This window comes from Panicum virgatum, chromosome 6K (assembly GCF_016808335.1).
Source record: "Panicum virgatum strain AP13 chromosome 6K, P.virgatum_v5, whole genome shotgun sequence".
In the NCBI taxonomy this organism is placed as follows: domain Eukaryota; kingdom Viridiplantae; phylum Streptophyta; class Magnoliopsida; order Poales; family Poaceae; genus Panicum; species Panicum virgatum.
In genome coordinates, this window is record NC_053141.1 from 40733258 (window position 1) to 40748264 (window position 15007).

General features: G+C 48.3%; 3 protein-coding genes across 5 annotated transcripts; all 3 read right to left on the reverse strand.

The window, feature by feature from the left end:
• Positions 1-250: 250 nt before the first annotated feature.
• Positions 251-2115, reverse strand: LOC120712666 (2-oxoglutarate-dependent dioxygenase 19-like). Its single transcript, XM_039998508.1, has 4 exons — positions 1778-2115; positions 1425-1660; positions 981-1311; positions 251-876 (listed from the first exon to the last, which is right to left on the reverse strand). Exons 1-4 carry the CDS (start codon positions 1997-1999, stop codon positions 616-618), a joined length of 1050 nt encoding a protein of 349 aa, XP_039854442.1. The 5' UTR covers positions 2000-2115; the 3' UTR covers positions 251-615.
• Positions 2116-7131: 5016 nt separating this feature from the next.
• On the reverse strand, positions 7132-9059 carry LOC120712667 (E3 ubiquitin-protein ligase ATL6-like). The gene has a single exon (XM_039998509.1). The coding sequence runs from the start codon at positions 8577-8579 to the stop codon at positions 7401-7403; it is 1179 nt and encodes a 392-aa protein (XP_039854443.1). The 5' UTR covers positions 8580-9059; the 3' UTR covers positions 7132-7400.
• A 1558-nt stretch (positions 9060-10617) lies between these two features.
• LOC120712668 (probable glucan 1,3-beta-glucosidase A) lies at positions 10618-14506 on the reverse strand. Of its 3 annotated transcripts, none has more exons than XM_039998511.1 (10): positions 13989-14505; positions 13767-13873; positions 13553-13672; positions 13280-13459; positions 12989-13147; positions 12738-12907; positions 12485-12637; positions 11677-12029; positions 11249-11425; positions 10618-10853 (listed from the first exon to the last, which is right to left on the reverse strand). In XM_039998511.1, the coding sequence occupies exons 1-10, from the start codon at positions 14068-14070 to the stop codon at positions 10774-10776; spliced, it is 1581 nt and encodes a 526-aa protein (XP_039854445.1). In that variant the 5' UTR covers positions 14071-14505; the 3' UTR covers positions 10618-10773. The 3 variants fall into 3 exon arrangements, 1 of the variants encoding a protein (XP_039854445.1); XR_005690973.1 differs by having other exon boundaries at positions 10640-10853; positions 11249-11570; positions 13989-14506; XR_005690974.1 differs by having other exon boundaries at positions 10639-10853; positions 12485-12907; positions 12989-13101; positions 13989-14506.
• Positions 14507-15007: the final 501 nt, after the last annotated feature.

The following is a 15007-nucleotide window of genomic DNA, read 5'->3' on the forward strand; positions in this document are numbered from 1 at the left end:
CAGGGATGGTTGTTTGAATTCAAAAGCTAAACTTTAGACCATGTCACGTTCAAAGATAATCTTAGCATTTAAAAATATTAAATAAAGTCTAATTATAAAACTAATTGCAGAACTCTGGGACTAAACTGCGAGACGAATCTAATGAGGTATATTAATTCATAATTAACCGATGGTTACTGAGTATTACTGTAGTAGTTTATGAATTAATTAGGCTCATTAGATTCGTCTTGCGAATTAACACTCATCTGTCAAAAAAAATTATAAATATATTTTATTTGATACTCCTAAATAGTAAGATTTCTTTTAATGTGACAGAGATTTTAAAAATTCTTAAAAAACAAACAGTCCCTTAGTATTTTGTTTAGGCCCTATTTGGAACCGCGATTTCTGCGGCGGCGGCGAAGGAAAGGGAAGAATCCCGCCGAACGCCTCGCGACAGACGCGCTTATCTCCATCACGGTCGCGAGCGTCAGTTCATTTTTTTTAACTGAAACGCCCCTTATGCAGGAAGCGAGGGAATCTGGGCTTTTCTCCATCGCGAGTTTGGGTATCGCGCGACTGGTGGCCACCGAAACAAACAGGGCCTTAGCAGAGCAGTTCGTTTGATCTCAATTCTCAGGCTGCGATGTCACGCTTCACCCGGGCGATGTCCAGCGCTGCCTTCCCGTAGAGCTTGTTGCTCTGCTGATGCTCCATGTAGTCCCGGTACCTGACGCCCCGGAACTCGAGGCCCCGGCCGTCGGGTACCAGCTCCAGGACCGGTGCGACCACGGCGTCCAGGCACGGCGAGATCATGCTCACCACGGACATCCTCGCGCGCTCGCCGCCGACCACCGCGCGGTGGAGCGCGCCCTTGTATCTCCCGTTGCTCACGATCTAATTATTAGTCGGACACGAACATCAGTGGCATGACATTGCCGGCGTGCTCATAACCGTGACACGATCACACGACATAGGAGCTCGTGTTCTTCAATTCTTACCTCCAGCTGGTCGCCGGCGATGACGAAGAACGCGCCGGGGAGGGGCTTAGCGAGGCGCCACCGCCCGCCGCGCTCGACCTGGAGCCCGTCGACGCCGTTCTGGAAGAGCAGGGTGAGGAAGCCGTGGTCCGAGTGCGCGGGCAGCCCCATGCCCGCGCCGCCCGGACCGGAGCACGGCGGGTAGTGGTTGGCGACGAGGATCTGGAAGCACGACTCGAGGCCCATGGCCTCCGGAATTCGACCGCCGTCGAGGCCCAAGCTCTCGGAGATCGCCCTGGCGAGCACCAGCATCAGGGCTCTCTTCTTGGCCGAGTACTCGGCAGCAACGTCCCTGATGACAGCCACGGATCACACGTCGTTGCTGCAGCGATGGGTATGGTGCCAAAGCAGACAGACGCAGGGCAACAAACTGATTGCTTGGCACTTGTGCAGTTGTGCCAGTACCTTAATTTTGGTGGATTTGCAGGGCAGTGGAGCTCAGGGTGCGCGAACATCTTCAGGTAGTCCCTCCAGTACCTGACGCCGTCGACGACGGAGAAGAAGCCCGTCCCGATTCGGACAGGATCCATCGGCCCGGCCTCCAAGTACTCCACCTTCTCCTCCTCCGGTAAGCTGAACAGCTCCCTGCACGTCTCCATTGTTGCCTCCTTGAGCTCCTCGGGCACCCCATGGTTGACCACCTTCGTGTCGTTCGTGCCAGATCGATCGATGCACTCCATTAAAAATCGAGACGAGAGTCTTGTATCTACTACGTAGCAGGAAGAACAAATCGTGCAGCGCCAGAGTTCCAGTCCTACCATGAAGAAGCCCCAGTCCTCGCACGCGCGGCCGAGGTCCCGGATGGCCCGCGCCCGTCGATCGGCGGCGCCGTTGACGAGGACGTCGAAATCGACGACGAGGATGCCGCCGCCGTCCGCGCCGCATGTTGCGGCGTCCGACGCGGGCACGGCAGGGTCGTGCTCATTGTGCTCGCCGTCTGTGAACGGATCGGTGGAGTGATGCAGAGGAGTTTCCGCCATTGCTGTGGAGTGCGGAGAGGGCCGGAGATGATTCAGGAGCAGAGTGGCGCAACCGGCGGGGGTGTTTGCCGTGGCGCCCCGGCGTTCACTGAAGGAAAATGACAATCGTACGCGGTGCGGCGTTGGAGGTTTGGACATGACAAGGCAAGATGATGGTTCAGCTACTGTTATGTAGTTTTCTGAAGATATTTTTCGCGGTGAGATGTCCTCAGCTGTCGTAAAAGCATTTGCTGTCCTACGCCTAAAAACAAGAACGCGGCATGACCACACTTGCGTGTATTTTTCTTGGCAACAGGTGCAAATCAACCTATTCGTAAAAACTATGCAAACTTCAATCTGGATCATTGGATCAATATCCAAGAGGAGGACGCAGGGAGAGTGGGAGGGAGGATTTGTAAAAGTGTGATTACCTAATTCAAGGACGGGTGGTTAATTGTAAAATTACCTCCCTCCTTATGCCCCTTGGATGTTGATCCGATGGCCCAAATTGAAGTTCGCATAGTTTTTACGGAAATGTTGATTTGCACATGATATATTCCTATTTTTCTTTCCGAAAACGTCATACGCTCACGTACACTCATGCTCACATACACTCATGCATATTCAGCCATATAAAAATACGTATGCAATCTTACCTCTCAGTACCTCCGAAAAAATGAGGCAGCAAAGCTTGAGATTGATAAATTCATCACACACGCTTTGTTATCATCCGACATGTTGTTTACCAATAAAAAGAATAGCGTCCAATAATTTCTGATATAAATAAGAAAATTGGAAGCATATGAATCTAGTCAAGAACTCAAATCTGGATGAGCATGTTCACCACAACTCCATAAGCATGCTCAATTTACTCACGAGTGTCTGAATTCATTCTCTTTGACATTGCTTTAAAGAGCTACTTCTACATGCAAAAATGATTAATAGATAAAACAACAACAATAGACTTGTCATTGATTTAATTTTATGGTTGTATTTTTTCTTATTTTCTCTAGCAGCAAATCTATGTTGCAATGAGATTACATAAGTGGACGCTTGTCCTAACCAAAAATAAAAAAGATATCATATACCATGCCCTTTAACCATAGCTTATTGGGATAGTAAAGAGCACCACACACAAGTTTATAGCAAACATCAAATGGATATGAAATATAAAATAGAGAATGAAGAGGCTTTACTAAAACACATGGAATATAAATATGAGAGATTTGGTTGTATGGTCAAATAAGCAACATTTTTCAATATACAAAAATGTATACAGGTATAAACTATTTCTATAAGTTTTTTTTGAGGGATAACTATTTCTATAAGTGATTAAGGGCTTGACCAGTCTATGCACTATGGGCCCCAGCGCGACAACTATCCTTTATGAGCATCCATCCGGCATTTTACATTTTTTTTTTGAGAAACTGGGTCGTTTTCTTTATTGATTTAACATTTTGCACTGACAACTTACAAGAACATCCCTAAAAAGATAAAAATTACAACCATGTCCTTGTAACACTCTCCCGGTGATCCTCAATGCTGGTGATCGGAGCCGCCGGCCAACGACGACCCAACGACTTGAAGCCGAGCTCCAACTCGACGAGGAAGCTTCTGAAGAAGCCACTTCAACTTTTTTGAACCAACCTTGGCAGCAAATGGCGCACCGAAGCAATCGATGCACTCTTGAGTCGATGAACGCCCATAGAATCCATCGCCGAGGCGAAGGAGAACTGGCACTCCAAGATCCGCTGGTGACTCGACCAGCAGCAAAGAGACACCGAAAGACAAACTCCAACCCGATTTCACAAGGTAGGAATAGACTAACCTCTGAGCTGCAGCACCCGTCGCCGGAGCCGCCTCGGAGTACAAATATCCTCGCCGAACAGCAGACACCTGCCGCCATTGAGGCACAAAAGAACCCATGCGACCACGCCATGGGTACAGACCAACAAACCTGCAAACTGCCGCCACTCGCAAGGATTGGGAAACCGCCGGGGATGCCCAAGAAGGCCGCGTCGATACTCGATCTGGCTTCACCGCAACCACATCGTCGTCGCTTGCAGGAGCCGCAGCAGCCCAGGTCGACAGAGCCACGCCGCCCCGGCAGCATGGCCAAACCTAACCCTAGACTACCTACACCTAGGAAGAGGAGGGTATGTACACTGGACACCATTTCCGAGGACCCCCTCGTCCTCCATCGCCAGCAAGGACGCCGGAGGAGGAGGGGATCCTGCAGATCCGGCGTCGGAAACCGAAGTCGCCCTCGGTTCGCCCCGATCTACTGTGGAGAAGGGGAAGGAAGGTTGGAGAAGACTCCGACTATGTTGTTCCGCTAAGCAGTATCCGGCATTTTACATGGGCTTAGAAAACTTGTAGCCCACTTTGCAGAGGCCCACCGTCTCCTTTGACTTAGACGGACCCGGAAACCTTGGAACATCCATCGAATAGGTTAACGTGGCCCACCCTTATTATAGTTTCATTATGAGCGATTTTGTTATTGAGTTTGATCCATTATGAGGATAAGAGAATATAACAAAGATATCTCTATTTACATTATTTGATCTTTGAAAATAGTTGCCCTAACCATTTTTCTTAACATAGTCATCTTCCTTTGTCATAACTTTTTTTTACAAAATAATCATTTGATTGTATCATAAGAATTTTTAAATTGGTCAATATTTGGTAGAATTCCTTCTTCATATATTGAGCCCATGTAAAAATCTTGATCTTTTAACTATTTCATGAATTACGATTTTGAACAATCATAACGTTTAGAATCATAGAATGCTACCAATGATCTTCATAGCTAATAAGTAGGCTTATCATTTTTGTGCTTTTCAACATTTCGGAAGACACAGTTTGGCATTTTTCAAAACCTAGTTTGAAATTGAGTCTGTCCGGCCCATGGTTTTATTGGTTGGACTCGCAGAAAGAAAAGAAAAAGGGTAAATAATTTTCCATGTTGACCTGCTAGTAGACTGCTACAGTCCAGAATTTTCAGCTCCATAAGTTTTCTTTTAGAGAATGTGCCTTGGCACGTGTTCCATTTAGAGGAAGAACCTCTTGCGAGGTTGAAGATGCATTTACCTAGAAATGGTCGAAACACTGCTAAAATATTCCTTCTATTACACAGGAGTAAACTCAAATATGGATGCTATGCTGAATTGTTGATTGTCTGTTGTCTTTCTCCTTTGCTACCAAATTGGCATATGGATACTTAGACTTTCAGCACTTTGAAGGAATTTTGATGCAATTGTGAAATAACCACCCGTGCTTGCCTTACTATTTGGATTTGAAGCACAACTAGTTGGACTGAACGCACTTACAACTATGTGCTCCCTGGACGTGCATGTGCTAGCTTAAGTGCTAATATACGCCTATGCAACTAAAATTGGTACTCCCTCTGTCTCAGAGTATGGATATTTTTAGATTTTCTCCAAGTCAAGCCTTTTCAACTTTGGTCTTAGATGATAAAAAAATACATAAAGATTGACAACATAAAACTGACATTAGTTTATTCATAATGAAACCAACAATCATAACATGTAATCTTTTCTATTTAAAAGTAATTATTTTTGTAGATATTATTGGTCAAAGATGAAAATGTTTGACTTTGACCAAATCTAAAAGTTGTTATATTTTAGGACGGAGGTACATCAGGCTGAGTTTGAAATCAAATGGTTACAGGCTAGCTCTTCATGCTGTTTTGATCTTGCCGTGGGTCGATCACTCAGTGTTCTGTAGACTTTCTAGAGATTGACTCAGTCGACCAGGCGCAATCCAACATGGTTGAGAATTCAGTCTTGTCATATAGACAATGTTCGATTTTGTAATACCATTATTGCTAGGTGTGATGGCGAAACCGAAAGCGAAATCATACGACTTTTTTGAAGAAAAAAATAGGTGATCTGTGTCGCAATAATTAATCCAGACATTAACCGGTTCACAAGGAAAAATGATATAATGTTGAAAGCACTTCGATCTGATCATTGTCAAAACTCCGTGCTTGGAAATTAAAAGAACACCCTTTACTTGTTTCACACCTTGTCTCGAGCTGGTAGCTGCAAAAATAAATGTTGTCTTAACGAGCTGATGTGTTTGCCTGCAAGTAGGAGTAGTTGTTGTTTCGATGTGTGCATGGGCCTGTTACATGAGATGGACACAGTAGTGGCCATTTACTCTTACTCATTTGGAGATAGAAAAAAACGTATGGATATGGTAATTTTTTATGGGCAGCGTGTAGAGGACAACTGTTATGGTTAGAGCAAGTACTGTACATACAACTTCGAGTATTGTAGCTTAATTAATCCAGATCTGACGGTTGAAATCAATTGATGGAAAAGCTGATAAATGCACCGGATGGTTTAGTTGTAGGATCGTACTTGACGTACTCAAAATATGTTCTTATGGAGTTTAACCTCCATGAGAAGTGGACACTCACACACTAGATGTGGTCCACTCCAACAGAATGGAATACAGCAGAAGCATACACATAAATTGAACAAATTCCATTTTAGAGACAATTGTGAAGTTTTAGAGTTCTCATATAGATCGAGTGGCCCTCTCAAAAAAATTATCAAATGTATATACATAAAAAACCTATTTTTAGCGATTTTTTAAAAGTACAAAATTATGTAGATAATTCATGTTAAATTATATTTTTTTTTCAAAAGCTGTTAATGATACTTTACCAAATTTCAAGTTTCAATAGGCATTTTACATTCGGTACGTTGCCACCTCATCACGTCACCCGGAAATCCATCTGAACTTGTGATGGGTTGAAAAATAAATGATTTAATAGTCAAACATTGAAGAATGAACGATTTTATAATTGAATGTTGACAAGTTGACTCAGAGACTCAGAGTGTAGTTGAGGACTATGAAATGGAGTTTTTCAGAACTAAAAATGCTGATTTATTCATCCCTTTCATGCTTTTGGTGGGGATTTGAAACTGGTAGGTGGTGCTGGCTAATAGGATTTGTGGAGACTTATACACTTCAGGTGCCTGAAAATTGATGGAGAGTGTAGAACTGTAGTTGACAACCAAATGCCAGTGAGCGGCAATAGGCTAGTTTGATTAGCATCTAATAGACATTGACGTTCTTGATCGACTGAAGAAAGAAAGAAAAATATTCAGGCGTTTAAAACATATTAGCAACATTTTCCCTGGATTCTCATCATCACAAGAATGTGTTACCTCCCTGATTGTAACGAACCAAAGGAATGCAGAATTTGTTTTTTTTACCGACAGTTAAAGTTATATACACAACCTGTCGCCCACTCTGATTTGCCGCCAAAAAAGAGAGTCACGGCGACGACAAGGACACGTTCCTAACTTTTTTACCGGGATACTGTACTCTGAGCACTTGGACCTAACGGTAGAAGAAAAACGCCACGTCAAACATTGGCGCCAAGTGGTCACGCCCCGCCGTCGCACTGCTCCACGGCCTTGCCGTCGCCGGCGACCTTCGCGCCCTTGGCCGGCGCGTCAGCCTCGCCGCGCCGCACGGAGCCCCACGCCGGCAGCCTCGCGGAGAAGGTGCGCGCCAGCATCGACATGTTGGGCCACCGGTCTGAGCTGCCGAGCCGGACGCTCCTCCCGGCTCGGGCGGCGCCGAGGAAGCCGCGCCGCGCGCTCCCGTCACCGCCCGTCTGGACGCTCGCCGACCGCCGGAGGTTGCCCGCCGCGACGACCTCCCGGAGCACGTGCTCGGGCAACCGCAGCGTGTACCGCTCCGAGGACTCGGCTGCGGCGGCGGCGGGCGCGGCGAGCGAGTGCCCCGTGGTGTGCGAGCGCGGGAACTGCGCGGGCCGCCGCCCCGACTTGGTGCGCAGCGCGCGCTTGACGCTGCCGATCCGCATCAGCTCGGCGGCTTCCTCCCTCCTGATCCTCTCCTCCTCCGTCTCCTCGGCATCGACGGCGACGACCACCGCCTGCTCCGGCTGCTCCGGCACCGGCACCGCATGGGCGTCCTGCTCCGCGGCGGGCACGACGCCCGCCAGCGCCAACGGTGGCGCCGCCGCCGTGGGGGCCTCGTGGTCCGGGGCGAGGACGGCGCGGCAGACGGGGCAGGTGACGTGCGACGCGAGCCAGGCGTCGATGCAGTCGGCGTGGAACGCGTGGGCGCACCTGGGCAGCAGCAGCCGGAGCGTCTCGTCGTCGTCGAACTCGCTGAGGCAGACGGCGCACTCGAGCTCGCCCTTCCCGGCCCGGTGCGCCCGGACGTCGGCGTAGGCCATGGTCGGGAACGACTCGAGCACGGCGCGGTCCAGCCCGCGCGGCCTCCTGGAGCGCGACGCGAACCCGATCCCATTCCCGCCCGCGGGGTGGTGGTGGTGCTCGCCGGGCCCGCCCAGCGGGGGCCCCGCGCAGCGACGCAGGTAGATGGAGAAGAAGCCGAGCAGGAAGAAGGCCGTGACGAGCACCACCATGACGATCGCCATGGACGGGTTGAAGCTCTTGGGGTCGAAGTAGCTGGGCCCCGGCCCCGTCGGCGGGCCCTGCTGCGCCGTCGCGGTGTCCGCGCCCGCGCCGGCCAGCGCGGCCGCGGCGAGGACCAGGAGCCGCCGCCGGCCATTGCTCGTGCTCGGACCCATGGAGGGGAGCTAGGTAGCTACCTCTACCTGGCTATGAATCCAGCTGGGGTCTAACCGGAGGGTGGTGGTCGGGTTGGGTAGACGGGTACTCGTCCCTCGTCTCCGTTTCCGGTGGGAGTATTAATGGGGAGCGCGCGCGCGGAGTGGTGGCGAGCGTGCCGTCCAGACGTGGGTCGAGAGTGAAAGAGTAGAGGGCGCCGCCGCCGTGCACCCGCCGTCGTTGGATCCACGCGAGACCGCGACGCCCCTGCACGCCTGCGGCCTGCAACATGTGGGGGCTTCTTCCCGCGGCGCGCCGGCTCGGCTTCCTGCGTGCACGCGAGCGCAAACAATGCTGGTGTCGCCATCTGCTCCGGTTCGTCCTGGCACGCAACTTTGATGCGATCAACGAGGTCGGGCCGGCCGGCCGGCAGCCGGCAGGCTCCACCGACACGTGGATCCAAATTCCAGGGAGCTGCAGCCAGCAGGTGTACGAGCTGCTTAAAATTGGGAGAGAAAAAAATTTGTAGCCAGCGGTCGGTCCTTTTTTAACTTGGATTTGGGCGCTTTTCGCCTCAACCTTACCACAATTCGTCTCGGCAACAACATCATGCTCCTACGATCTGCGTTACTTTTTCTAATCGCGGTAGGTCGAGCATGGCAGGAGCAGGATTGAACGGTCAGTGATGCCGCTGTTGCTGGTGACTTGCGATCGGCGGTGGAGTCGTCGTCGGCAACGACCATACCAAGCGACCTTTGCGTGGGCACTGGTCAGGGAGCGCAGCGTTGTTTATGGCCGTCTCCTCCACGTCCGTGCGCGCTCCCGGTCAAACCCGGCAGCTCCGACGGAACGGCCGGCTGGGCCGGCCGCATGGTGTGGTTTTTCTCCGCCGGCACCGGGCTAGGCCACTCCGTGACTGGTAGGACTTGCCAGCGGTACCGCCCTCTCACTGACATGCGGGACCAGGTCAATTTAGATGGCAATGGCGCCGCCGGCCGCCGGTACCTCCGGCGACATGAACGGGGCGAACCGGTGCGTGAAAACCGAAAAGGCAATGGAAAAAAAACCTTGGGTGCAAGAAAACCTGCCGCTGGACGTACGCGTCGGCCGCCGTGATGGCGGCGGCGCGTACGGGGCGCGAACCCGTTGCCGACGGGCGCCGGCTCCGGCGGATCCCCGCCCGTCACGTAAAGAGACGTGGCCACCGACCACTTGCCGCGCCCATCAATTTTTCCGGCGACGGGGCACTGACCTGCTGGCACTCGGCACGGGGAGCTCCCCTTCTGGAACCGTGGCGACGCGAGGGAAACCGACGGGTGAGAGCGGGTGGCGCGAGCGGGGCCGGGGAAGCAACGGCACCGTGCCGTACCCGCACTCATCGGCCAGATGGCCCCGGGCTCGTGCTGTTTTTGCAGGCAGGGAAACGGGAGGGCGAATCAGATGATTCAGAGGGTTGCTCTAAAAAAAAGATGATTCAGAGGGTTCAGTCCCTTTAGAGATAACGGTGGAATCTCGTTCTCACTGTCTCTGTCCACGCTTTACATCACTGGCGAGTGGTTTTCCTTTACATTCAGGTCCTGTTTAGTTGAAACGCAAAAAAAAATTTGCGAAAGAATTTTGCTAATTTGAAGTACTAAATGAAGTCTATTTACAAAACTTTTTGCACAGATGGATTGTAAATCGCAAGACGAATCTAATGATACTAATTAATCCAGGATTAATCCATAATAGCGGATGATTACTGTAGCATCACTGTTGCAAAATCATAGATTAAGTAGGCTCATTAGATTCGTCTCGTGATTTACAGCCCATCCATGCAAAAAAGTTTTATAAATAGACTTCATTTAGTACTCCATGCATGTGTCGAAATATTCGATGTGACGTTTTTTTTTCCGTTTACGGGGGTTATGGGTGGGACTAAACAGGGCCTCAGATAAGCAGATAAGCAGGAAGAGTTCAGGGTCAGTGGACCTTCTTTTGGTTTTTCAGCAAAGGCCTTTATCTCCATTTCCTGGTGTTAATCCGTTAGGTCTGTTTTACCAAGTCTCGCGAACAAAAAAAGAGAGAATACTTGTAAATAAACATGGGAAACGAATGAACCGTAGTCCATAGATTTAGGAGCGCTTTGCATAGACTTTTTAGCGAGCCGCTACCCGACTATCTTCCTTTGCGTAGGGACAATCAAGACTACCTTCTGTAGGTAAGTTTCTACTATCATGTCAATGCGGACAAAAGGTACATGAGGCATCCTCCCACAAGCAACATGTAGTTTGGGCTTATGAGTAGTGAACCACCTGCAACGGAAACAAAAGGATCATGTCATGTCATGTCAAAGCAGGAAAGGATGGACGTACTGAAGCAAAAATTTAAAAGGAGGCGTTTGCTGCTTCATCAAGCAACATGAGCATTAATAACACTAATTATAGAAGATCCTTTTTCTTCTGAAATGATGACAATGATAGCACCGGATTCTGTTACCGCAATGAAACTCTAAGCTCAACTGCATGAGCTATTTGTCATGGGATTCTGTTACCCTAATGATAGCAGATCATCGAGTTAACTGACTTAGCTGATTTGAAGAGTAAACATCGTCTAACTCCAGAGTATGACAATGGAGATTAAAAAGGCTGTATAAAAAATATAGGATGCTGAAAGCAGCAGAAGAGAAGTGGCAATATGAGCATCTTACCAATAAGATACCTATTCCTTATGTTCCATTCATAGTCCCAGTGCACACTGTTGCACTTGACTGTCCAATAAGACCAGCCAAAGGATGCTTCACCGTAGACCTGTAATTGCGCGTTTCCAAACAATTGATATTGGACTTGTGAAGCGTTTGTCACATTCCATTCATTTACCCACTCTCCTGAATATCATAACACCAGGGGTTAAACAAATTAGCATAAAGGTGTACCTATGAGGTACACAGTAAGAGGAAATAGCGTCTGGTACAAGAAACGGAGAAAGCATCTTTCCAAAGTGGGAGTGAGAACCAATTTGATTAAATGAATCTGAAAAATTTAAATGAACTATATAAGATATTTGAATGAATTTAGCGTTTTGATATAGGATGGTCTGCATAAACAGAAGAGTTTGAATTGAGTTTGCAGGACCTACCGATAAAAACAAGAGGTCCATTTGCACTATTCAAGGACTGTACTTGAGGCAGCCTGTTCTTGTAAATGAACTGTATGTTCTCTGTTGCATTCAGTTTTTCAAAATAAGGATCAAAGAGGTTGTAGTAATGTAAGTCTACAACCGTGTTAGTTGCACCCAGGTATGCCTGGTAAAGCTCCATTGGGTCTGCATTCCCAATCCTCTGGCAGAATATGACGTAAGCAGTGTCTGAATAACTTCGTACAATCTGGTAGCCTGTTTTGTAATATGACACTAGAGTGTCTAGTGGGACTGCAGCTGCAGAAGGTTCATTCAAAAGCTCAATACCTAGGAGACAGGGATTGTCTGCATATCTGCAGGTAAAAACACAGCATGCCCATGTCAGGACTAAGGAAATGCCTGGTCAGACTAAGATGCTTTTGGCTCATGCTATTTTTAATAGATTTTAATTGAACCAAAACATGCCCTCTACTCCCCTTACTGTTATGTATTTCCTGATTATATTGCACAAATTTAACAATGCTTTTACGGTTCAAGACTGCAAGCATGAAAAGGAAAATCATATTGGTAACAAGTTCCCATATCTCCTAAAGTATTCTTGCGACCGAAAAAATTATCAATGTTCTGCATGTCTGTACAATGTACATGGCCTTGTATTCTTAAGGTCTGCCAAGGATATAAACAACCAAAGCCTATTCGCATCTTGTCGATGCCTTTACATACCATACTCATGGCACGATGAAGAAAACCTTTTTCCAATAAAGGAAAACTGTCGTCCTATAACATACAATGAAACAATGATTCTTACCTTTGAGCAAGAAAATTAATGACATCCAATGTTTTCTGTATGTTAGCTTCCGAAGGCCAATCTACTGAACCATCTCTGCTAGCACTGTGCTCCATTCCATTTTGAGATCCAGGAGCCGCGTGGAGATCAATGATGCACTTCAAGCCATAAATCCTGATCTCAAAATCAGAACCCGATACAATGCAGTCTCAAAATTTCAAAAGGGAAATTTTGTGAAAAGAACAATCAAGAGCACTTTAGAGACTAGACCTACTGTGCCCAATGGAATGCTCTATCGAGGGCATTCAGGGAACCACCAATAAATGGAGCAGGTGGATCAGGATCATATGCAATCCACCATCCAACTGGAATCCTGACTGCATTGATACCATTCTGCGAGATGAAAGAGAAATCACTTCCACTCACAAAGTTCTTCCGGTGTTCCTGTAAATTGTAATATAAGCAAACAAAAACTGTGCACTGCAAGCTTGGAGGAAATGATAAAGCTATGGATTTGGAACTTACTTCAAAGACTGACTTTGCCTTGTCAGGCCCATATCCATTGGCAAGCTGGTAGTCTCCATGCAAGTTATTGGCAACAATTGTCATCTCAAATGTTGCCATAGCATCGTCCCATCCTGGTTGGGAAGGGTAATTTGAAGTAAGCTGATTATTGTCTGTGACCTGAATAATGTAGTGTTTGTCAACTTTCTAGACGTTGTTTCTGAAGGTTAAGCTGTTAGTTCTCGTTTCATCACAATGGATATAATGACAGGGCATAACTGCTTCCATTTCTGAACATAGTACGAACAATACCTGCAAATAACTCCCATTTAAAAGCTTGATATGAAGCAGTGTATTGTTCCTCTCGATGTAAAATGTTTCAAAGTCCCCTGGTGAATCTGCTGTCGCTGAGATGACATCGCCATCACTTGCTGTCAAGAACTGACCATTGAAGCAGCGGAACTGAAATTCATTCATAGAAATTCTCCATAGCTGGCAAGAGATCCAAGGCGCCAACAAAAATGCAGTTCAGTTTCCTTGCACAGTTTTGGCAACAAAAGAGCACAGGGCAGGCAAATTACACACCTTGAAGGTCTCCCATGAGGAAGCGGCATCCCGGTCCACCGTCACATTGCTGCCGCCACCATCGCCCGCACACACGTACTTCTGAAGCCCCACTGACTTGAGCTGCACCTGCGTGCCATCCTGAAGCAAACCAGGCGCTCACATGAGAAGAAGAAAACAAAACGAGCCACAGCATTGCCCATGCGTGAGCTGCAACAGCCAGCAGAAGACCTACGAGCATGTCGCGGTTTGGAACGCCGTCAAACAAGGAGGGCTTGATCCACCCCTCCACCACCAGCCAGCCTCCCAGGTTCACCGCCCTGACCTTGGAGGAACTATTGTCTGCAACAACGAAGAAACATGAACACAGCACCATGGCAGACGAAGCGAGCCGTCAGCCGATGCACAGTGAAAGCGGATCAGAGTTCCCCGAGGGTCCCACGACGCAAATGATCACCTGTTGACGAATCGGCCAGCCGGAACGCGGCCAGAAGGACCGCAAAGACGAGGAGACCAGCACGAGGAAGCCTCGTCGCCATGCGGGCAATTCATCGAACAGCCGATGCGCACAGGACCCGGCCGACGGCACCGCGGCGGCAGGCGGGCACTTGTATACTGGAAGGAAAAAGCGACGGGAGATTCCAAGCCCGTCGGGGCAGAAAAAACCGAGGGTGAAGTGGCGCGCCCGGTGAGGCCGGGGGGTCGCGCCCCGCCCCTTTTGGCGATGCTCCTCCTCCGCTGGATACCTTCCTTATCGCAAAGTTCATCCCAAAGACGGATGGCGACGCAAACGGGCACCATACCGGGAACAGCGGCCGCTGCTGCTCGCTATCTCGTCGGCCGCCATTTTCTCGCTCGCCGGTGGTACCGCCGCGGCGGTGGCAGACCGACAGCCGCCGCCCCGGAGGCGCAGTTCAGTTCAGTTCTCTTCTCCAGTGGCTGCGTCTGCGTGGCAGAACAGGCAAAGCGCTCGCGAAGCAGAAAGGCAGACGCTGCTGCGGGGCGCTTTTTTCATTTTTATATTTAAAAAAAATTCAAAAATATATGTCAAATAGGGAAATTTTAAAAAATAGGTGCCTTAATGGCCGACATGGTGACTCTCGCCCATCCAGTTGGCGACAGGACCTAAATGTAAAAAAAATTTACATTTAGATCCTGACGCCTAGAGCGCATTAAACAGTGAACTTGTAAAATCGATATAAAATCCTAACAAAATCAAAAAAATACAGACTCAACTGTTCTGGATTCTATGAAACAATATCTACAACTTTTGTTACATAAAGTTTTTCATTTGATCAATGTATCTTGATCTATTTTAAATACCAATTTAATGTATTTTTATTTAAATCTCAAGATCCATCCTTTAGATGCATGTCATCTTTGGCAAGAGTGTTGCATATGGTGATCATAGGCTTGTACAAAATTGGTAGGCCCAGAAAATATTTCTAGAATAAGTTTTTAAATTAGATCTTGCAA